The sequence below is a fragment of the Manacus candei genome, unplaced genomic scaffold, assembly GCF_025592945.1.
Source record: "Manacus candei isolate 608988 ecotype Guabito, Panama unplaced genomic scaffold, ASM2559294v1 h1tg000023l, whole genome shotgun sequence".
In the NCBI taxonomy this organism is placed as follows: Eukaryota; Metazoa; Chordata; class Aves; order Passeriformes; family Pipridae; genus Manacus; species Manacus candei.
In genome coordinates this window covers 8,880,052-8,905,199 of record NW_026138071.1, presented here as the reverse complement: position 1 = coordinate 8,905,199, position 25,148 = coordinate 8,880,052, and the positions used below count along the sequence as shown (strand labels likewise).

Genomic DNA, 25,148 nt, shown 5'->3' with positions numbered 1-25,148 from the left:
CCCATTTACAAAACCTAACAGTTTAACAGAAAATATCTTACTTACGAGTACTTGGTCAGCAGATCTAAATCATTATGCATGTTGATTGGATATGTCTCACTGAGATGAAACAGCTTCTCTAAGGCCTCATAAATGAAAATGATGCAGATAAGAGAAGCAAAAGCTTCTTCGGTAAACCGGGTAATGTAGCAGACTAGGGAGCTCGCATCAGTTGCAACAAGGATGATGCACAGGATTGCAGTCCACAGCCCAATGCTAGCTCTCAGGGAAAGGTATGACAACCCATACTCTCTAAAAACAAGGAAAAAATTAAACACACTTAATATTTTTTCCAGCCACAGTGAATGGAGACAAGGCAGCTACAAATTTTCCTTTCTAGAGACAAGTCTTAATCAGAAACTACATACCTATGTGAACTGAAGATACTGTCAAGTCACTTCCTGACCAGAGCTCTCCTCCAAATTAACAGGACACAAAGACCTCTATCTCTACTAAAGCAAGTCAGAAGCTTTGAGAGTAGTCACACACATGAAGCGTGACTCACTTTTTATCCCATATCCTCCTTTGCGAACAGCCAACACCTGTCAATTTCTTTTTAAGCTGTGAAAAAGTAGCTGTAACAACTTTCATCAAAATTCTGTATGCTTATTGCATATGATAATAGAGCTCCAAACACACCAGGTGACATTAGCACAGTGAACTGAAAGCTCTACCTGAAGGTGCTAGAAAATTTATTGGGGTGCTAAGTGGGTCTCTTATTCTATGTTGTTCAGGAGATCTTGGTGTAGAAGCCCCATCACAGCAGTGAGGCAGAAAAGCAGACAGGATAGCAGAGAAGCATGATGGCTTCCAACATGGAGATGTAATTTTTACCCACACTGTGGCAGAGATATGTCATATAACATAAATGTGAGTATGTGCTGTTCTGGCATGACACTTCACTCTGGCATGGTCTGTATTAGTGACTATTGAAAGATGGCACCACTTCCACGGCACTTACTTCCTTGGCTTCCTTGGTGAGAGGTAACACCTTTTGAGTTAGGGATGAGATAAACCAGCGATTTAAATGTATTGTCTCAGAGTAGAAAATGATAAAATAAAAAACAAACAAAACCCCAAAAACAAATAAACAAAAAGCAAGCAAACAAAACAAAAAAAAAAACCAAACAAACAACACCCTGAAGCTGACATTCCCTTCAAAACAAACAAAAAGCCAACAATTTCAAAGTCAACCTTTCTGCATCACCACTGACTTGTCTCAGTCACTGCATAATTTTCAGACTCTGCAAGCCTAAGCAGTGCACTCCAATACAAATTGTTGACTATTCTGTTGGAACTTTGGGATCAGTGCCTCTACTATTACCTAACATGTGAAGGATGACATATATCATGATCTTCACTTACTTGCAAAATTTGAATAAGATCTTCTCAAACACTAAAACTGGTCCTGTGCTGCCAAGTATAGTGAGAGGCTGTCCACCAAAAAGGGAGTAGGCAATTCCAGTCATGGATGCTCCAAACAGCGATTCTATTGCACTCTGAATATGATACAAAGAGAAGTGTCCATAAATTTTCAAACAGGTTCTTTTTGCAATGTCTTAGTCTGTAGCCTTCCAAACACTGAAACACCAATATTTAAAGGTGATTCATGCAACAGTAAGAAAATACTAACCACAAACCTAGGAATGCAAGTTTGTTTTAAAAGTTCAGATTTAACACATACTATACGACCTTCAGTTGCTTCTCCCAGCAGACCACCAAATGTGATGACAGGAGACATGCAAGCACAGTAGAGAAACAAAAATGATGCCAGACACTGCAGACTGAGAGCATCCCTGAAGTCACTCCAGAAGAAGGGAGCTTTTCTTTTGATATCTAAAATCAATCCTCCAAAAAATCTAAAAAAAACACAGAAGAACTCAAATTAATTAAGGAGGCATACCAAACTTTCTTCTATAGTATTGCTTCAAACATAATGCAGAGAAGCTACTGTTCCTTGATCAAATGATACATACTCTTATACATCCTTCCCAGGAAAAAAGGTTTCTGAGAAGCCTGTCTTGGTAACTTCAATCAGGAAATTTTGTTTTTTAAAAAAATTAATTTGCCTGTTTCTTTTATAAAGTCATCTAATCATCCAGGCCTAAAAGTTCTGAACAGTTGCTTGCTCCCATGCATTAAACCCTACGGTTTATTATGTGAAATAATTCCTTACATTTGTATAATCAGAGAGCTATCACAGTACCCATTTTCCCACACATCTACATATAGAGCTTCACATTCTTTACTTGAGAATCTGTTCCTAAATACAGTGGATTATAGAATTGAATGTACACTACCATTTTTCAAGGACAAGTGTCACCTTTTGTCAAATACACTATGCCAAAAAATATTTAGGAACAGACACTCCCTTACAGTATACCATACAGTTAAATGCTCTTTTTCTTACAGGCACACAGTGTATCAGATGCTGCTGAGGTAAAGAGGAAGATGCAGCGCCACTACCTCCTAAATATTAAAACAATCCTTCAAGCTGTCAATTAGCAGGTTTCACTGGTGAGAGAACAGCTTACAGCCAGACTGGCCATCACCTCCCCTGCCTCGCTGTGTACACCAGCACTGCAGTTGAATCTTTAGTTTCATGCAAGTAGGAACAATATTTAAATATCAAGAGGCAGCAAGGTAAAAGAAAAGTCTATCGCCCAACTACACTGCACTAAGGCAATTGCTGACAGCCGAGACACACCACACCATACCGGATGAAAGAAATAAAGTATTCCTTGGGTCAAATTGTTCATTCTGATGTGTGTATATTGCAGCCACCGTGATAACCATAGCCTCATGTACCAGGACATACCATGGCTTACTGAGGTAAGAAAGAAATGCCAGAGCTGCACAACTCAGAAACTTCAACCACAAAACAACTGTAAGTATTCATAATATACGGCACATAACTATTTCCAACTTTTCCTTCATGCTGTACAGAAACAAGAAACAGTAATAAAGTTTAACAGAGGTCTGACCTTTGTAACTGACAGAGAAAGGAGCCTGCAATAAATAAATTGTGAAAACTCAAATCCCTCTTGCCCTGTCCCCCTCTCTACAAACTAGCATGTTTTCCTTTTCAACTATGTGGTAAGCAAATCAGGAAAAATGACTGAAAGAAATCATGTGCCAAAACAGTCCTTTGAGAGAGAACACTTCCTTTGGAAATGCATCACTCAGAAAGCTTAAGATGTTGCGTATGTTTTCACTAACTTTCCAGTGCGTTGCAGTTCTGGTCCAGAGTGTCCCCCAGGATGTTCTGCTTCCCCATGGGCTGCAGTACCATTTGGCACTCCCGGGATCTTACGCTTCTCCTGCCAGAAGGAAAAGATACTTCTCATGGGTCTTAGCACCAAAATATAATTATAGTAAAAAAAAAAGGCTCTGAGAGTTAAAAGCTTAAACATAAAAATTTTAAGATTCATCAACATAAGCTGTAGAGGAGCTTTATTTAACAGACAGTTAATAGTAGAAGGAATTGTGATTCTGTGAAATTTAAAAAATTGATGACAAAAATTCTTGTATCAGAAAACATTTTAAAGAATAGCAAGCTTTGATAAATTCTTGCAATAGGTAAGAACAAAAGCAAACCATGACTATTTGGAATAATCAAAGATGCTTATGGCCAATTATCCCTAAATTTAAGATCTTTAGATACAACTGTCTGTCTGAACTAGAGGAAATGTCATCACTATCCTATTTGCTTCTAAGTCAAGGGCTCTCTTAAAGCAAATTAACCTAAAACAAAAAGAGGATACAAAATGTTTACATAGTGATTCTGCTAAATGCTAAACTAATGAGACTTAAAACTACACAGCAAAAATTCATCATAACATTTAACAGTGTCTGAATTTTACACTGTACAGACCTGGGAGGGAACATTTTTAGGTGGTTCTATTCGAATTGTTGGGTCCCACTCTCCAGGAGGGAGAACAGTAACCTGATCAAGAAACTCATCAATTCCAGACACCAAGTCATTCCGGTCTTTTGCTTTGTAAGCAACATCATGGAATACCTGTGAAAAATCGAGAAGGGTGTGGGAAAAAAAGAGATGGAAAAAGAAGCTCTCTCTAATGTTTTTCACAACGACCCCTTTTCTCTGAAATAGAAGGCACTTCATACAGTTCCCATTAAACAAACAATTCCAGCTTCAATTGACTAAAGTTTCTGCTATATAGTTCTCCTAGAAGTTCCAGCTGCTGTAGAAAAACATCCTTAAGGTTGATAAATATTCTAGAGATTTTACAGCTTAAACACGATTAAATCCACTGAAAAGTAACTGTGTAAAATGGAATCTTCTCAGTGAAGATATCTTCTCTTGTGAATCTTGTTTCTCATTTTGCTATCTCCTTATGGCAACATAATCTGTTAGAGGATCATGAAATGAACTAAAATGCTCTTTGCGTATCAGCAGAATGATTAGCCACATTTCATCGGGATGATTGGAAATTACCTACTATACCTTTTCAGTTAGTACAAAAAGACTGAAACCAAATCATGAATAAAAATACCTCATCTGTCATTAGTGTTGCAATTGATCTTCCAATTTCATGGTACTGTTGCCCTTTACCCAGTGGTCCAAGAAGAATGAACAAAAATCTGCAAATGAAAGTTAAATTTTAAAATTTCTAAAGGATAGATGGTTCGAAGTAACTATAAATACTACAGAAATACTTATCTAAAAAGTGGACTAGAAGAATCTATAAGACAAACATGATATATAATCTCCCTCAAGATCCTCGCACATGCATTTAAACATGAAGCTCTGCTTAGAAAAAAATGTGAAAATAACTTCCAAAAATATATCATAAGCTTAACAGTCAGTCTTGATTGAGAGTATCAAAACCTCCTTACATAACAAACCTTATCTTACATAATAAATGCAACTATAGTCTAAGTACAGAGCATATTAACATTAATTTATTTAATTCTGTTAATTCAACAGAATTAACTATTTTATGGTTGCATGAATTATTGCAATATTGGGGAAGTTAAATTACCCCAAATAAAATAATTTTTAAATTGTTTTTACTCCCATTAAGGCTCTAGACAGCCTATATGTGCGGCTGTTGGCAAGTAAGGTTCTATAAAATGCAGAACATTGGTTCAAATGAAACAACTGAAATTCTGTTTTGCTAAAATGCACAAAGCTTACATTGACTTACATTACTAAATTTTTTTAAATACACAGTTTTGCAGAAATTCTTAATTATCCTAATTTGTAATTATTTTTTTTTCTTTTGGCCAAAAAAAAGAAATAATCAAGAAATCTGTTCTTTTCCTTTTGGTGTGTGTGGCTTTTTTTTCCTGTGGGAATTTGGGGGAGGTTACCAGGAAAGGCTACAGAGGGTTTTTTTCAAGGCCAGCTCAGTTCCTCAGTGTTCCTCATGCACACGCAAAAATTAGAAAACATTTTAAAAGTCATATCCAAAGTAACTACAAAGTAACTACAACTTAAAGAAAATTTTATACTGTTTATCTGGCTAGGAGCAAGGATCTGAGTCTCAGCCTTGCATTTCATAGCATTATGCTCCTTCCTGAGTGCCACAAACAACTGGAATGCACTACTGCCTTCTGTCAGAAGTCTGCTTTCATAGAAACTAAAAGAGGAAAGGGGGAAAAGAGACAGAATATGTGTACAGACATATACACAAATACAAAAAAAAAAAAAAAGTGGGAGATTGCAATAATAATTAAGTCGATGAACTCAGAAATGGGAGAATCACTTCAGAGTTTTCATCTGAATCGACTTTTATTTTTAAATTCCTCATAATTTGTTTTCAGAATCAAAGTACTTCATCAGAAAAAGTCTCAAATTAGAAAAAATTAATCTAATAAAAATTTATGGTTACAAGTCACATTCCCTACCATGCAACTATCAACAAAGTAACTTTTTGAAGAACATATTTACTGCCTGTTCTCCATCCAGTCTCTATCCCTAGTCAATCAAATCACACAGTTTGGTTTTTTGCCTTTTCTCCATTCCTTTTTTCATTTTTTAGTTCTGGACATAATTACACAAGTAGTTTCAGTTCCAGATAAAATATTCTAAGAAGCTGAATATTTCACCTTAGTATTTCATCTGCAGTAATACTAGTCTGTGTAGGATAAACTGTGTGTTGTAATCTAACAAGCCATCATTTCTACTTCCGCAAAGTACACACAAAACAGCATGTTTCTGAATATACCCATACATCATTTAGAGGATCTGAGGGGTGTCTCTGTTAAAGAATGAACCAAACTCATAACTCAGTAAATGACAGAGCTGAAGGTTACATCACCCTGTCTCCACAAGGTGCTCAGAAAAACATGAAGTGAAATAAATCCAACTGTACCTTGTTGGAATGGGAACTTCAGCTAGTCCTGTGAGCAGCACTGCAGGAGACAACCTAACAAAAGCAACAACTGCACGGTCCAGGAACTCTAGTTCACCAACTAAGATGTTTGATGCTTCAGCTCCAGGTGGTATCTTTTTCATGAAGTGTAGGTCAACCTGGGAAAAGTATATTAAATTAAAACCTGAAAGCTATTCACATGGATTTTTTTTCCCCTGATTTGTTGACAGAGACTTTGTGGTCACTGCAACATTAACCATAGTTATTTCAATTACACAGTGCCCCCTGTTCTTGTCATTTGAATAATATCTTTTTAAATAAAAATGTTTTTCAAAACCAAACAACTTGACTTTAATTATTGGATTAATTTTTCTTGAAAACAGAGTACTGCAGAATTAACTTTTAAAGAGAACAAATTGAATTAAAAACATTGTTAGGAATATAGGATTAAGTTCCTAGTAAAGCTTTTTATCAATAATCATAACAGCATCAATAACTGAATCAATAAGTCAAAACAGCAGAAGAAATTAAGATGCCTTATTTTTCCATAACTAACAATTCTGGAAATCATTAATTCCTAGTTCACAGGTGCTGTATTACAATCTCAGTGAGAAAAACAACATGTTCCACTACACATAATTTTCCGAGATGTACTTTGGTTTCAGATTTAACAGAAGATAGTTGCCCTTCTGCTGAAAATAACAGAAAATAAGCTATGATGACCATGACTGTCTCAAGAGCAAATTGAAGAACAAAGCAGAAGAACAACTTTGGAGTTTTAGGCAGTGATATTGACTTTTGCAGGATGATAGGAAAACACAGAGACACGGTTTCATCATGACACTGCTATATCAGCTCGAGGTATTTGGCTAGGAATGTATCAATCTAGACTGAAGTCTAGATTGTAACAAAGTCTCTGTAACAAAGACCACACGGAGGAATAGAGTATAAAATGTATGTCTGCTTTAATTATGCACCAGTATTGTCTACATTTCAAAATGCATGAATTTTGTCATTTGCTTTCCTTTTATTAATCTAAACACAACAACAGCAACCAAATCCAATATAAACTGTTAAAGTGGACCATTTTAATGTCTATCTTACAGCCATCTGTCAGTACTAGTTTGCATAGTTTTTGGTAATATTTAGAAAATTGTTTTCTTGCAAATGGCTCTGGCACTAAATCAGAATTCAGATATAACACAGTTGCCTGTGTAATGAAATCTTAGTTTATTGAGATCACAAAGAGATATCTAATGCTTCCCTAAGCTACAAAGATGACTGAACACCTCACAAAGCTAAACAAGCATGAAATCAACCTGTAAGGCTGGAAACCAAGTACTTTTTTGAGGTAAAGTATCAGTGAGGTAAATTCTGTTCTTCACTCAAATCACAAATTAACTCTTCAGGATTAAATACAATACTAAGGTTCACTTTGTACCTAATTTTAGTGTCATAGGTCATTTATAGCTCAGAGAAAGAAAGCAATCTTTCAGGCACATAGCAATGTGCATTCTGTACCGATTTTAACATGTGAATGGACGGATTTAACATTTAAATACATTTAACATTTAATGTCTCATGTAAAACATGCCACAATTGTCACCTTGAGGTCACTCTAACATAGAAATTACAAGATTCAAAGCTGAAAGAAACATTCTGTCTCCTGTGTACCAGAAAGTATTTTCAGATGTTTCTCGTACTATTTATCAGCTTGAGACTCTAATACCATTTAGGTAGTGAAGAGAGCCCCAGTTGAAAGGAAAGTAGCTGGCAGAGGAGCAAGCTACAACAGCAGAGATGGCCCTGCAGGGCATTTAGGGCAATGGAGGAAGCTACATATTTTGAATGCTTCATCTAAACTATCCATTATACATCTCTTATCCTAGGAGAGCCTGATGTGCATCATGATCTGCACCCTAACCAGAGTCACATTCATGACCTGATACTAAATAATCCTAGCAAGCTCCAGTTAAAGACAAAATCAAGCAACTAATGGGGAGGCCACGCCCCTCCAGAGCAACTCAAGGACTGAAAAGAGCGCTGGAGGCCTGTCCTGAAACCAAACATAAACTGACATGAAGACAAAGAGAAAATACCCAACATCCTTTCTTACTAAAACTGTGACACATATTAATCGAATTTATTTATAAGAAGGGTCAACTAGCATTCAAAACAAGTCAGTTGCTTCATGTGGTATTTAAAAGACCAAACTCTGTCAGTATGGGATGAAGGTTGATTCAGAAATAGTGTTTCCATGTGGAGCACAGGAACGTTGCTATGAGAAGCGATGTGGGTGCAGTTTCTTAACGCATTTTGTATTTCAGGACTAGGGTTCCCTTCAGTCTCTGGCATAAAAAGTATAAACAAACCAGATGCTGTTCTTAAACCATCACCCCCATTCTGCTCAGACACGGGGTAAAGTGGTGCTGTGACAGATCACCACTGAGAATACAAAGTCCTAGGGGTGGCAGCAAAGAAAGAGGAGTGACACATTTACAGGCTCATTACAAACTACATCTCCCTCTCCATGCTACTGAAGGAACATTCAAGAGAGCTTTCAGTGCCTGCCTGACATTCTTCATAGATAGATACCAATACAAGCAGCAGTCTCACTGCTGTATCCAGATTAAGTCAGCTTTTTGAATCAACTCCAAATTTGGAATATTAGAAGTAGCCCAAAGGAGATGGATTAGCAGGGAGAGAATACATGAGGTAGTCAAAGGTCCTTTTTTTGTAGAAGATAAATGAAATTAATATGTGGAACAAAATTAGAGCAAGAAATCACAATACTCAAGAGAAAATTAGTGTACTGCTCTACTTTCCTCTCAATCTGTGCAGATAATTCCAATTAGAACCATTGGGAGTTATTGCAATAGCACATTTCAAGGGGAAACTGTACTTTACTTATGTATCTTCGAAAGAATAAATGGATCTATTTAAAGGCAGTCAAAAAAAGGTATTAGATTACAATTCTTTACTGTTATTTCATTTCTGCTAACAAAAGTTGTTCCTTTCATATTCCTGACATCCTTGTTGGTATCTATTACTGTTGAGGCTAGTGAAAGATGAAATGTTGATCTCTTCTCAGGCTAGTTTAAATAGGAAGAGCACTTTTGATAAGCAACACTGCAGCACTACAAAAATAATGAGTGAAGGATCAAATGATGCAGCTCTCATTCTTGTTTAATACAAACATCATGCAGAGTTAGATAATTGACTGGGATTTGGATCCTAAAACACTCAAAGCAACTAGGGAAATGTTCAAGAAAAGCACTACTGAAACTAATGGCATTCCCTTCACCCCCACATAGCTTAATTTTGAATAGACAGCTTTATTTATATTTTATATCCTTTACAAAGATTTCCAACTTGATATTAGAACGCTTCCCAAAACAATTAGTTTTACTTAACACTTTTAATATAAATATCAGGAAACAAATGTCACATTTGACTTTTTAAAGCATTATAATCTTATTTTGAAATATTTTTAAAGGATTAACATTACATATTTAACAATCTGTCACTATTTATAGATGTCCTTGCTACCCCTGTAGAAATGTCATCCATATTACATCCCCAGCCAGCCTCCTTTCTTCCCATTGTCATTGACAAAAAGATCTGTTTCCCATCTTCATTTCAGCCATATACCATTTCTAGTCTGGCATGTTCAGTCAAAAACTCAAATGGTGCAAATAGTTACTGCTGCTAGGAAATAAGTCTGGCACCAGATGGAGCAATCACATAACTCTACTTTTAGCTCAGCTGCACTAACATTAAGATTTCACAGACTCAAAGTGCTGCTCTTCAGAATTTTGGTTTTAATCACCTTTCTTCACGTACTCAACTTTTGTTGTATTAATCCATCAGCTGAAGTCATCTATCCCTGTCAGGTCTATCATCTGCACCCAATGTGAACAGTTTAGGTACATATAGACTTCTTAGACAAATGATGATTCTCCTTTACACTAAAGCTGAGAAGCTGTTTGCTTTTCTTTGCTATCTAGCATTGAACTGTCATTGCAATCTCCCCTACGGAACAGTTAACATCTTTTGCAAAGTGCATTGAAATATCTTGGCTTGCCAGAAGAATTAATTTATAGGTTTATAGAAACACATTCTGTTTGAGACATCTGGAATCCATGAGTTCAGGTTATAAAAAGCATGGTTTGCATTCATGTATCACTTCTACAAGGAGGAAAAATTGGAGATAAGCATGAATTATAGGCATTCCGAATCACTTTTATTACTTAGACAATTTTCTGATAGTTTGTAAAAATTGCCCTTACAAATATACACCTATGATATTGTCATAATAAATTTAACTATGTTCCCAAACTGTGATTTCCTGTTACCTATAATTTAGCAAGAAAATGTAATATTCTTTTTTATCACACACAAACTGTGTTGCAGTGCACACAAAACTTCAGTGTTGAAGTAAAATCTGCACTTTACAGCTTTTTCTGACTCACATGGATTCATTTTATTTAATTGAAAAGATCTGTTTGGTAGTCGGGAAGCTCTCTTCACCATTAGTGAACACTTACCTTGCTAAAGTCAACAGTGCTGTTTTCTCTGCTCACATCATTTTTGTTTTCAACACAGGCTGGAGGAGCTTGTGGGGAAACAATCTGACCTGCTAAAGAAAGTATCATTATTACAGAATACTAACAATTCTATAAATAAAGCAACATCTAATGATACAATTGTAAGAAATCTGCATACATTTCATATCATATGTATATAATGCATCTAAACACAGCATTTTAATTACAAACTTATTAAGAATAGCACATTCTCAAAAGACAGAACATTCATCATGTGCAGTTGGGAATTGGAGAATATAATTTAGAAAATGTAAAAAATACTCCTGGATATTAGAAGACAAACTTTTTATACCAATTAAAGCTTTTGATTCTTAAGATATTATATCTGGGGAGAGTGCTGCCTTCACATAGTTTTTGTAAGTAATTTGAGGAGCTGCCAATTTGGGGCAATATCTGTCTACAAAAGTACTCCTCATTGAATAAAACAGGATTACTAATTTTCATAAAGTTACTCGTGTATAAGAATGTCCTGATTACAACAACAGCTACAAAAACAACACAAAAAGGGGTTGGTATAAAAATAAACAAATTGGAAATTAAGCTAATTTATAAGCTCAGTATTGAACAACATGATTATGGACACGTGTAAACCAAATGTTACAGCAATTACATTTTTAAAAAATTTCAGTGCAGATTTAGTAAAGTATTTTAAGTTTTTATATTTTAATTTTTTAAAATTTTAAAGTTAATATATTAAAAGTTGAAATATCACACAATGAGAAGCGTTTAAATGCACCTCAGTCTTGCATAAGCAAAGCACAAGCCTTGCAACCAGCAAAATTCTGCTAGCAAAAGCTCAAAAAGAAAAACAGGATTAAGTGACAAGTATACGACATACAAAGCATATTTTTACTTAATGCCAACATTGCCCCTGTGCATGGCCAGAGGGTGTGGGAGCACACAAACCCCACAGGGTGACAGGCCATGCCCTGCTTGCCTTCACTTTCTCCCTCCCTGGCATGGCAGAAGCCACACACAGCTCTGAACACCACCATGAAGTACAAGAGAAAGTACCAAATATATGAGCCAACTATCTCTTACTGCCCTAACACATACCCAGGAATAACTACTGAGTCCAACTGGCCCAGAGTCAGCATCTCGTGCCCAGCATATATTTGTTTCCATAGCAAATAAAGTCTCTCATATGACTGAGATTATGATGTGAAAACATTGGTTCTCGTGAAAATCAACCTAAACTTGCACAGTAACAAAGACCATATGTTCACGATATTTGAAGACGAAGACAGTCAGAAAGTCCTAAGCTAGGCACATTGTCTGGGCAATTCAAAAAGCCACAGTGTGGCCTCTCACACCGCTGTTACACACATTTGCATGTCCTCAGCCACAGCCAGGAAACAGAGAGGTTTGCAGGATCCAGTCTGAACAGGACCAGAGACTTGCAGGAGTACCTCAACCACTGCCAAAATGCTGAAGTATCCAGCTTCTGTCACAGCTGAGCACCACAGCATTCCTGACTAAGTCTGGTCATGAATTCCCAGGTGAAACACTTTCTCAAGGAAAAGGTTGGTTTTCATATCGACATCTTATTTTCCATTAGACAAATCTCCCATGGTACAAAACAGTTTTTAGATGCTTGTGCTGCATCCTGGCAGCACAGAGATACTGTACTTTGATTAGGAAGTACAGGAACATAATGTTTTAAAATGAAGCACTAGAAATCTTATTATTAAATGTATCCACCTTTAAAATGCAAATATGTTCATTTTCTCTCTGATTCAGGGCAAGGACAGATCAAAATAAGAACAGAAATCAGAGCTTTTGTTCAGCACTACAGTGAAATAAACAGAGAATGGCAAAAATACCAGACGTGACAAGCATGTTAACTTAACCAACTAGATAAAAATAAAGTCACAATTAGAATTTACATATGACAAGAATATAGGATTTATTTTAGAAAGCCACGTATCAATGTAACTTAAAGGAATTCACGTAAAAAGAGACTATTAATTCCTAAATGTCACAAGAGACAACTTTTGCAAAACAGAAGCCAGAAATTATTACATATGCAAGATATTTATAAACAGTCATTCAATTTGTCTACTTTGATTAGAACTTAAAGAAAACCAGAGTTCCATCGCCGTTACACCATCATCTTTAAACTATGTATTCCAATGCACTACTTCACATGGTAATTTTTTTGTTTATTTAGCAGTCTTCAAATTATTTTTACAGGAATCATTCTGTGGTATTATAGCTATTAAAAATAAAAAATATATAAATTATATAAATTTTGCTTCTGTACTATATTGGGGATCCTAATAATGTGACAAAAAAAACCTGTTATTTATTCAAATAGACAAGCCATAAAATGCTCTGGGAAAGCTTCTGTCTTAACTTACTCCCAGAAAACTTTAAATCTAATATAGAATTAGATTTAATAGAAATAATAGAAGACCTTTTAATTCTTAATTTTTTCCTTTTAGACATTCCTTTATATTCTGGGATCTATATAAAGAGAAATAGTTGTAATAATTTAATATTTTCTCATATAATATACATTCTATATTATAAAGATGTTACAGGAAAGCAACAGAAATAGTAGTTCGTTATCTTTCCATTGCTAATTAGGCACTTACACTTTTTTTTTCCCCTGGACCCAGAAATTCAAGAAAATGAAAACAGGGATATCTGCCAGCGAAAGAAAAATATTGACCAACAAAGGAGTCAAAGCACGGATCACTGGTTATAAATACTGAAGTTTTAACATCATAATTGGAGGTGTCAAAAGCAATTAGCATAAGAGTCCAAAGGACTTTTAAACATTGTGTCCACTTTTCTTTTAAGAGAAAAATATGTAAAAATATACATAGAAGGAAATAAAAGCCACAACCAGTAAGTATGTGAAGTTTATAAGAATAGCATATGTTCTTTTTCTGTGCCAACAGAAGACCTCAAACTTTGATTTATCCATATGCTGGAGTAATCTGAAAGAACACTAGTTTTACCTTGAGGTAGTAAGATGTGTTTAAATAGCTCTACAACTTAAGACAGCTCTCTGGATCACAGAACAACAAGTTTGGGTTTTTTACTGTACTGAGTAACAAAGATACAAGATAGAGACAACAGGTAATCTCTTTTCACAAAAAAACCCACCAAACTAACCCCAAACTGTAGCCCAATTTTAAACAACTGCTCTGATAAAAACCATTTGTGATGGTTTATTACTTCTTTTCTTTGAATTGGAAATATGGGCTTAGGCTGGTAAGAATGTTAAGGGCATAAATCATCGACTCTCTATAAGGAGAGTAAAAGCAGGAATGGCCTTGCCATTCAACTCCTTTATGCCCTGTCCTTGCCAGTTCCATTTCAGCACTCCCAAGCAAAATGGTAATTTACACATTGTACGGGCTAAATACAGTGTTTTATTTTTCAAGAGTGCAATGTAGTACTTTGAGTCATTATAAATTTGAAGTTTAAAATATTTGATTTATCCTGAAGTCCACCTACATAAAGCACATGAAGAGTTGGATTCTTTGAGAATTCATCAAAGAACCATTCAGATATTTTTATGTATCAAATTCACAGTGTGGTAAAACTGAAATATCCAGACTACATACAAAGGAACTTAATACATACCAGATAAAACCATGCTAAAATGGGTATTAAGGCTTATCTATGCATTACAAAGCAAATAGCAACATTGTTTTAAAAATTATATTTTTTAAAAAATTCAGTGTATACTAAAGAAGTGTCTTTTTCAGATAACGTGAAATTGCCAGAGCTTTGAATAGAGCAAGAATTCACACAAAAAATACTCTGTCATGCAAAGTCAAGCCACTTGAAAATCAAAATCCATCAAAGTAAGGTCCACATTTGTTACAGTAATAGTAACAGTAATAGAAGTTTGCATTTGCAGATAGTTTGGCATTTTGAGACAGTTAGTCCTGCCAAATTAAAAGAAAAAATTAATCCCAGTAAATTAATGTCACATGTAACATACTCTTCTTCCCTAAAATGTAAAACTCAAGACATTTAACTATGTGCATTGTATTTGTTAATCAAAATCCAAGATGCATCTAGAACAATGTATTCAGATATAAATCACAGTTAATGGAAACAAACTGGATGCAACTGACACACGAAACTGAACCAGAAAAGAAGCGGTTTACTTTTCTAGACCAAACAGATTTCTTCCCATTCAGGAAAAAAAAAATCTGATATGCAAAGCAGCTATAGCAATCTTCAGACTTTCTACTGCAACTAGTCACCAATTTTCAAAATCTAAATTGACAACACTGTCCAGATAAAAAAATCAAGGATTGAAAAGCAGTAAGTTCTCTTAAGTATATGATGAAATTCTAATGTAACAGAACACCGACAGCATCTTTGCAGGCTGAACTGTGTATGTGCCTTTAGGCCTCTTAATGAATAACATTTTAAACCAGTGGAGAATCATGTCATTCCCACTGTACATGTGTAACTGCAAGGAGATTTGGTGCTCACTAATGATACACAATTTAAGAGGATGAGGAATAAGTCACTTCAGCTGTTTTTCTAATGCAAGGACTGAATCTCAAGCATAGTTCACATGAAGTCATGCAGTTTAAACTAAAATGCTATGATTTGCAGCTTCACAAATTGATGTAAGAAAATTAACTTATAAAGAAATAGCATTTTTTTTCCCCCCAAAACATCATTCCACACAAGCTTCTCTTAAGTGTGCCACAGCTGCTGACAAAGGCCTGAAGTATTTTTTTAATCACTATAGCAAGAAGTTGCATGCTGACAAGAAATTTAGATGAAGACATGGGTGTACATTTGAAATGATCTGAAGCCCAAGCAAGAATATGTATTTATACTACCTCTGAACCTTCAGGGAGTTTACAGAACCCAAAGGATAGGAGATGAGGAAGATACAGAGATGAGATGAGCCTGTTAGAGACAGACACAACAAAGACAGAGCAAAATAAAGAAATACAAAGATGAATGACACAGTTTATACATACAGATTACATGTTTTATCATGGATACAAGGAAATGTGGAGAAAGAATACACATCAGATGAAAATGTTCATAAATACAAATTATGTTTTAGGAGTATAAAAACCTGTGGATAATACAAGCTGGATAAAATATATACATTTGAGAAGAATCTAAAACAAGAAAGAGAGCATTAGCTCATTTAAGATAGAATTAACTACCTTTGAGTATGCCCTCTCCTTAAGGAAACCTGAAGCAATCCACCTGATCCAGATCCAATACTGCCAGAAAGCTTGGGTGTCTATATATGTCATTCATTGTGACTTATTCCCAAAATGAAGGAACATGGTCATGTTTTTAGGAATACCTCCCTACCCTTTTCATATGGCTCCAAGTAATGCCCATCCTTCTCCAAATGGTACAACTGACATCGGAGTTTTCATGCTGTAAAAACTAGCACTGAGTTATGGCATAAATCCTTGAACTGATGTTTAGGAGAGATTGGGAAACTGAAGAAAGTAACTAACACCATGACATAACTGGTAATTCTGACTTTCTGTGATACTAAAAAATGTTGTCCTAAATTAGACACATAAGCATAGGCTCCAACACCTCCGCTTGTGCTCATACTGACACAAAACAAAGAAGTCCAAACCAGCCCATCATACTAATTGAAATAACTGGAAAAAGGCTTGAAAAAGAACCTGTCAAAACAAACTGCTCCAGCAACTCATGTTGTTAATTCTGAAGATCCCAAATTTAATATGCCACTGCTTTCTTTAAGCTCTTTGGCATATCAGTAAACCTCTCCTTGGAATTTCAGAATTTCTCAGAATCAGGCATGATGTGTGGTATAATGTAGTTTTTACACTAATAATGTGTCTGCTCTGACATCAAGGGAGAAGAAGCTGTTATAAATGGCATACGTATGGAACATAAAACATACTCAACATCATGTTACTGTGGGTAAAGAACACTTCAGAAAAGTGCATGGAAACACAAATAATTTATCCTGCTGTGCTCCTCTCCCCAAGTTGCTTCCTTTAATCAGTGTAAGGCCTATTAGATCTCATTATATATATATATATATATATATATAAATATATATAAATTCTGAATTTCAGGATGCCTCCCGTAAAAGGGGAGAGGTTTGTGAAATTATTTTAGTATTTCTTTAATAATAGAAAGGTGTTCTATATTCACAATTGTCTTTTGCTTTTTATGTCATGTCATGGGAATTTATAAACTCAGCTCTGAGATATCTGAGTGATAAACCTACCGATCTCTATAAAAATAGGTTGAATTGCTTGATAAAACAAACTTTCTAAAGACGATTTACTAAGGGAAAATATTCTTATTTTTATCTATCTTTTACAGTATTTATGCTAAAATTACTTGCCACTCTCTGTTTTGGGTATTTGGTGTCAAATTAGCCTATAACAAAAAAAAAAATCATTTTTCCTGCTCTTATGCCAAATTTGACTGTCGTTTTTTATTGGAACATCAAAAGCAGGCTTTTAATTCTCACAGTTTTGATGCTTAATGAAAAGTGAAAGTTAAACACAGCATGGCAGCATTAAAAATGCATGGTAAATCCATAGCACCCTGACATCTTAGCCCTGCAGAGGATGTGAAGAAAAGCCATTGTAAACAAAAGATAATACTACTAAATACAAAGCAAATTAATTAGATGGTCTGACAGACTCTTAAACAAAGAAAAATGGAGGGAGAACATATGTACAACTATCTTCCAACAAAGATATCACAATAGTCTATCCAATGGTACTGCTGTATATTGAATTAAAGTTTATGTCTTCATTTTCAGACTTTGCTCTTGAATATCTGGAAAGTAACCCCTGGATAAGCTACCATTGTCAAGAACTTGGACAAAGAAGGGGGTTTACATCCTCAGATGTACCATGTTACCCAGATGTCAGGGACTTATGGCTCTGAATCACCTATTTTACAATCAACAGACTGCTAAGTATTGTTATCAGTTCACTGTCTACACTAACCCCAAATTTAACCAAACTGAGAATTTCCTTTTGTGCAGAAAATGTGTCTAAGTTCCCCTGTCTCATTGCAACAGGAACAAATAAGTGGCCCTTCTAAAGCTCCTGGTACCTGCTCTTTATGAAAACTCTCAGCTTTAATAGGGGTGAATTGAGCTGGAAGCTCACTAGTAGTACTAGAGATGATCTATTTCTCTTCCTGCAGTCTTCTAGGAAATAAGCTTATCAACCGGAAAGTAAAAGCAACAATATTTTGATTCCTGGTTTTTTATTAAAAGGAGAGAACAACACTGCTACTGATGGCAACATATGCAATATATGGATCATTTTACATTCATAAATTCTACACAATGTTTGTACACAAATGGGAATAAGCAGACTAAAATGATGCCTTGAATGCATTTTTACCAGTTTGACCTCACGAAACAAGATGTATCTTACAGCACATTCTTGACAATAATATAAGTTGTTTATACGTCTTAATTTTGCTTTCTTTTACACATACTTAGTTGTTTTCTTTTGCTTTCACAGGATTCAAAGACATATTTTAAAAACTCATTTTTGTATTATTATGAGAAGCTTGTACAGACACTCCATAGCAATCTAAAAAGAAATATACAGCTGCAGTGAGCATAACATTGTAGCTGAACTCCAGCACTTGGATCATGAGGCAATGGCAGAAGAAAATGATCAGAAACCTCGCTGCTAGTCAAGCTTCTAAGAACAGCAGAGTTCCTGAAAGCTGAGCATTTCAGTGTAGATTCCTGCATAATTTACTGCTTTTTTGCTGTTGTCTTGAAAAGGGAAAAAACTGTGGTTCCTTTTAAAACAAAAAACTTAAACTAAATTTTCCTTCTAAAGCTAATACTAATTTAAGTACAGTTCAGGCAATAAGATTCCAACATTTTAATTTAACAGAATAAGGGATGATAAGAGAGAAATTTAGAATAAATCAATCTTCCTTGTTTAATCACGGGATCATCATAGATTTTGAAGAGGTAAATGCAGGAGACTGCCAAATGTGCATTAGCACTTACAGGACGCAAGCAGAAGAGCAATGCTTCAAACTGATTAAAAGACACCTGTGTCCAAAAAGATTGCATTTGGAATTTTTCACTGTAATTTAGATAAAAAGCTGATTTACTTTCAAATAAATATTCCTCAAACTACTGAATTTCTATTGTTCATGGTACGTTTAACTTAAATTAACACAGTCAAAGTGACTAAGTTCTTTTTTTAACAAGAATCAGAATAGTTTGAGACATTTCTACATGAACCAGAATTCAGCGATTTTTCATCTTGCAAAATAAGGTCAGACAAATAAAAACATGTAAGAATACGTCTTCCTACTTAGAGAATCACTTAACCACTGAGTGTATAAAATTAGGGTGTTTAATACAGACTTAGATACTGTCCTGATGAGAATCGATTTTTTGGGAACTTACAGACAGATAGGAAAGTTCCTAGAAGAAACTTGGGCAAAACCAAGATGTTTCTGGAGTGAATTACTGCATCAGTTCCATTAACAAACACAGAAAGTTACTGAAATTGAATTCATGATACTTACGCAGCTTGCCCTGAGGGGTCCTTTTAAGGAAACCTAATGTTTATTTCTTATATAAGATCTAGTGCAAAAAGTTTATGGAATGCAAGCTGCCACCTTACATCCTGTGGAAACTGAGGAATAGGAATGTTATATTAGCTTTCTTTAGTGTCTCCTGAATATTTATTTAAACTCATTAGCAAGACCTGTGCAAATCAACAAAAAAGTTGCCTTAAAAAGGATGGACAATCATCCTACTTACTTTTACTCTTGTGCATACATATGCACAATCACACACATCTTAGTAAATATTATTTTTTTTCCTTACTTTAAAAATGACATTTTGGCATAATTAATGTATCTATTTCATACCCTCATCAATTAAATTATATTGCCTTTTAGATCTGAGAATCTTCCCCAGGGAAGCAAATAGAACTAATAAAACTTTATATGGCAATAATTGAAACAAAGGTTCTTCCTTGAAACCACAGTTAATCTTTATGCCAACAGTCCCGTCTTTCCAGATCAGCCACACTACTCCTCTGTGCCCTTCTGTCCTATGCCTCACAGCACACAGTTTCCTCTTCCAACCTGCACCTTCCCTGTGCTACAGCTGTTTCCTGGTTCCCCGCTTCCCAGGGTAATAGGGGATCTCAGTAGGGCTCTGAAACAGAGCAACAGCAGAAAGGACTGAGATTTAACTGAAGTTAAGGTGATTTCTGGAATAAGAGTCACTATGGTCCAACAGTATTCAGACAACAATGTTGCAGGTAATGTGATGACATTGGATACAGAGACTCAGTAATTCTGCAATGTATAAATCTAGTGAATTAATTGTAAATATTCGCAAAATTTGGCTGCAAGTTTCGTAACACAGACCTGTGTTTATGGAAATAAGCAAGGGGTAATAAGAAATGATCTTTCATTATGATAACCTGTAACAACAGTACAGCTTATAAAGTCTTCTGTAAAAGCAAGAAGAACAAAAAAAGTTATGCCAATAATACTGTAGAACCACTCTGCAAACATTTCTCATTTGCATTAGCCTGATTTTCCCAAAAGAGATTTTCTGAAAGAACAAGGTACAGTTCACGTGACATCTCTCTGATAGTGTCATCTTGAAAATGTTTTTCTCATTTTTCAACTCTTCAAACTCACCTATGAAATCTGAAGCAGCAGTTCAGCTCTAATACACATACTGTTGTAGACTTACAAACTATTTTAACAAACATTTTAAATAAATAGGTCCTGGAAACAACAGAAGGCAAAAATAGTCCTAGCACATTCCTGGCACTAATGGAGCATGTCCACAGTTCAGAGTAATACTGTGCAAAGATGCTCAAGCTTAGTCTGAAGGATTGCACAGAGTACCTAAAGCAGCACAAGTGTCCTTAAACTCAGCTGCACTGGAAATCATGTGCCAGGCCAGTTCCTCAGGACACAATGGCACACTAACACAGTTAGCTTCCAACACTTGAGTTAGTTCCCTTGAATATCTCTGCCCAGCCTTGAACTGTGCAGGATACCTGAATTTCAAATTTAAGCAGGTACATTACTGAAAAAGAGGAGCCACTCTCATGTAAAAAGTACCGCTTTTACAGGGTAGCTATTCATCACACTGTCAAGCTGTGGGTACAAAGCACAATGCAATACTGAACACGCAGATGTTATTGAAAGCTCAAAATGCAAAATAAAGCAATGCATTACCATTTTTATCCATGGAATGAGGCTCAGACTGCTTCTTTCCAATATCAGCAAAGGATCTTACAATTGGGATCCTGTTGCTCAGCTTCTTCTGGTTCTGATGGTGATGCTGTTTCAGTAATGCCTCATGCACCCTGTGACGAACATCCTCACTGAGCTGCCCAGAACTCACCTGCTGGTCCAGAATCATATCTGAAAATATATACATAAATATAATAAAAGAAGGGAAAGAGGAAATATTTTATCTTTTAAATTGCAATAATAAGTACCCTACAGGATTACAAATAAAAAGTATCTGTTGCTTTAATGCAACACAATGAAATGGTAAGTTTTATCTAGAAGTCTTTCACTCGGGGAAAAAAAATACAATGCTATTAATGAATATAAAAAATTCAAATCCTCCAAAAATGATGCAGTTCACAAATTAAGGTCACCTATGTAACTTTGAAGTTGGTCCTTAAGTACACTCATACATAACACATTTAAACCCAGGATTACAATGTGTATAAGGTGGATTTTTTTCTCAAATAACCCTTATCCTATTTCCTGGATATAGGATGGCGTGCTGTGAGAATATAACTTTTTTATTCCCTTTGTACTTACAGGAGATCACAGTCTAACTCTTTATTTCTTATAACTATAATTACAATACTTTCAGTGCAATATAAAGAAATTTCAGGTAAGACAACACAGAAAAATTTGCAGCAGTATTTGTCATTACCCAATAGGATCTGTTTCTGCTGCCAGATGTACGTGTTGCTGCTACAGAATCACTTCGAGGAGGTGTCAGTGAAACTGATCCCCATGCTAAGAAATCACAACTGTTTTTGCAGTCCACTAGCAGAAAGTATTTTTAAATATTCATATTCAACACTATTTGTAATACATTCCTCTAGGAAGGTGACATGGCCAGCAGCCCAGCTGACATGCCTTTACACCAATGCACACAGCATGAGCAACAAACAGGAGAAGTTGGAAACTACCGTGATGCTAGCAAGTTATGACCTTGTTGACATTATTGAAATTCGGTGGGACAAGTCCCAAGATTGGAGTGTGGCTATCAATGGTTATGGGCTGCTCATAATGATGGGGGGGAAGGAGACAAGGAAGGGTTGCCCTCTACATCAAGATGGGGACGAAGTGTGAAGACCTGCCTCTGAAGAACAGCCATGAGCAGGTAGAAAGCCTGGGGGTAAAAATCAGAGACCAAGGCAACAAAGGGAACTTTGTAGTTGGGGTCTACTACAGGCCACCTGATCAAGGGAAACCTGTGGATGAAGCCATCCTGCTCCAGCTACAGCAGGCATTGTGCTTGTGGGCTCTTGTCCTGCTGGGGAACTTCAACCACCCTGATATCTGCTGAAAAAGTAGCATGGTAAGCTGTAGGCAACCCAGGAGACTCCTGGAATGCATAGGGGATAAATTCTTCAGCTAGGTGATAGACAGCCCTAGCAGAGGGAAGGTGATACTAGACTTGATAGTCACTAATGTTGGAGGTGCCTAGGTTACAGCAATCATGCACTGGCGGAGTTTGCAGCCTTGAGAAATATAGGTCAGATAAGGAGTAATCTCAGGCTCTTGAACTTTAGGAAGACAGTTCTTCAGGGAGATTTTCAGTGGGATCTCCTGGGAGACCATGCTTGGGGACAAGGGAGTAGAAGAAAGCTGGCAGATGTTTAAAGAAGTCTTCCATGGAATGCAAAAGTTAGAGATTCCCAGGAGCAAGAAATAAGGCAAGGAAAGCAAAAGACTAGCACAGCTGAGTAGGGAACTGCTGGTCAAACTAAAGGGCAAGCAGCAAATGCACAGGCAGTGGAAACCAGGACAAGGAACCTGGGAAGAGTATAGAGAAGAAGTACAATTGTGTAAGGAGGGGTTGAGGGAGACCAAAGCAAAACTGGAGCTGAACTTGGCAAGGGATGCAAAGAATAACAGGAAGGGCTTCTCAGGTACATTACTCAGAAAAGGAAGGTCAAAGAAGGTATATCCCTCTGATAAACAGCGCTGGCAAACAGGTAACTACAGACAAGGAAAAGGCTTAACTTTTTGCTTCAGTCTTCATTGGCAACCTCTCTTCCCACACTTCTTGAGCGGATGGACAACAGGATGAGGACTGGGAGAGCAAAGTCCTTCCCTCTGTAAGTGAAGATCAGGTTCATGACCACCTGAGGAACTTGAATATGCACAAGTCTATGGGATCTCATGATACACATCCCAGAGTCCTGAAGGAATTGGCTGATGTAGCTGCCAAGCCACTCTCCGTGACATTTGAAAAGTCATGGCAGTCAGGGGAAGTCCTGGGTGACCAGAAAAAGGGAAACATAGTACCCATCTTTAAGAAGGGCAGAAAGGATGACCCTGGGAACTACTGACCTATCAGCCTCACCTCTGTGCCTCCGAAGATCACAGAACAGATCTTCCTAGATGCTCTGCTAAGGGACATGGAGGACAGGGGGGTGATTCGAGACAGCCAGCATGGCTTCACCAGGGGAAAATCCTGTCTGATCAATCTAGCGGCTTTCTATGATGGAGTAATTACATCAGTGGAGAAAGAAAGGGCTACAAGATATCATTTATCTGGACTCCTGTAAAGCCTTTGACATGGTCCTTCACAACATTCTTCTCTCCAAACTGGAGAGTGATGGATTCAATGGGTGGACTGTTAGATGGATTAGGAACTGGTTGGATGGAAGCATCCAGAGGGTAGTGGTCCATGGCTCTGAGTCCAAATGGGCATCAGTGATGAGCAGTGTCCCTCAAGGGTCCATATTTGGACCTGTGTTATTTAATATCATAAAATCAGAATCACAGAATATTCTGAATTGGAAGGGACCCACAAGGATCGAGTCCAACTGTTAAATGAATGGCCCATAAGGGGATCAAATATCTTCATTAATGATATAGACGAGAGGGATCAAGTGCACCCTTAGCAAATTTGCAGATGACACCAAGCTCAGTGGTGCTGTTGACACACCTGAAGGACAGGATGCCATCAGAGGGACCTAGACAGGCTTGAGAAGTAGGTGCATGGGAATCTCATGAGCTTTAAGACCAAATGGAAAGTGCTGCACCTGGGTTGGAGCAACCCACAGTATCAATCCAGGTTGAGGGATGAACAGATCAAGAGCAGCCCTGGTAAGATGGACTTGGGGGGTGCTGGTGGAGTAAAGATTGGACATGAGCTGGCAATGCACACTTGCAGCCCAGAAAGCCAACTGGATCCTGGGCTGTATCCAAAGCAACATGGCCAGCAGGTCAAGGGAGATGATTCTGCCCCTCTGCTCCGCTCTGGTGAGACCCCATCTGGAGCACTGTATCCAGCTCTCAGGTCCCCAGCACAGGAGGGACATCTACCTGTTGGAGCAAGTCCATAGGACGTCAAATTGATCAGAGGAATGGAGCGCCTCTCCTGCAGGGAAAGGCTGAGAGGATTGAGATTGTTCAGCCTGGAAAAGAGAAAGCTTCGGGGTGACCTAATTGCAGCCCTCCTTTACTTGAAGGGAACTTACAGGAAAGATGGGGCAAGACTATTTACATGGGAATGCAGTGACAGGGCAAGGGAGGATGGGTTTAAATTGAAACAGGGTAGGTTTAGCTTAGATACTAGGAAAAAAATCCTTTACTGTAAGGGTGGTGAGGCACTGGAACAGGTTGTCCAGGGAAATTGTGGATGCCCCATTCCTGGAGACGTTCAAGGCCAGGAATGGGGCACTCTGAGCAACCTTGTCTAGCTGAAGGAGTCCCTGTCCAGAGAAGGGGAGTTGGAACTAGACGATCTTCAAGATCCCCTTCCAACACAAACAATTCTAAGAACCTATGATTTTATGACATGCATTATGTGATTCAAATGGGAAAGAATTACTGAGAATTTTGTTGGATTTTTTTTTTAATTATTATTTGGGGAAATACTTCTAAGAACAGTAATGATGATTAACAGAAAAATAAAGGAAAAAAATTCTGT

General features: G+C 36.8%; 2 protein-coding genes across 9 annotated transcripts in view; one reads left to right on the top strand and one right to left on the bottom strand.

Moving 5' to 3' along the window:
- DPP4 (dipeptidyl peptidase 4) overlaps nucleotides 1-3,197 on the top strand; it is an 80,758-nt gene extending 77,561 nt beyond the window's left edge. Inside the window, exon 26 of the mRNA XM_051787662.1 lies at nucleotides 2,452-3,197. Within this exon, the coding sequence (XP_051643622.1) occupies nucleotides 2,452-2,544 (93 nt within the window). The 3' untranslated portion in view covers nucleotides 2,545-3,197. The remainder of the gene's footprint in view (nucleotides 1-2,451) is intronic.
- The window catches only part of SLC4A10 (solute carrier family 4 member 10), a 173,494-nt gene that overhangs the window by 34,509 nt on the left and 113,837 nt on the right, over nucleotides 1-25,148 (bottom strand). For 7 of the 8 annotated variants that reach the window (XM_051787655.1, XM_051787650.1, XM_051787652.1 and 4 more), the window contains 9 exons: nucleotides 21,191-21,379; nucleotides 10,928-11,019; nucleotides 6,381-6,538; nucleotides 4,557-4,644; nucleotides 3,914-4,060; nucleotides 3,259-3,359; nucleotides 1,724-1,898; nucleotides 1,405-1,538; nucleotides 46-291 (listed from right to left, as the gene is read on the bottom strand). In XM_051787655.1, coding sequence (XP_051643615.1) covers nucleotides 46-291; nucleotides 1,405-1,538; nucleotides 1,724-1,898; nucleotides 3,259-3,359; nucleotides 3,914-4,060; nucleotides 4,557-4,644; nucleotides 6,381-6,538; nucleotides 10,928-11,019; nucleotides 21,191-21,379 — 1,330 coding nt within the window. The remainder of the gene's footprint in view (nucleotides 1-45; nucleotides 292-1,404; nucleotides 1,539-1,723; nucleotides 1,899-3,258; nucleotides 3,360-3,913; nucleotides 4,061-4,556; nucleotides 4,645-6,380; nucleotides 6,539-10,927; nucleotides 11,020-21,190; nucleotides 21,380-25,148) is intronic. The other variant, XM_051787649.1, reaches the window with a different exon arrangement.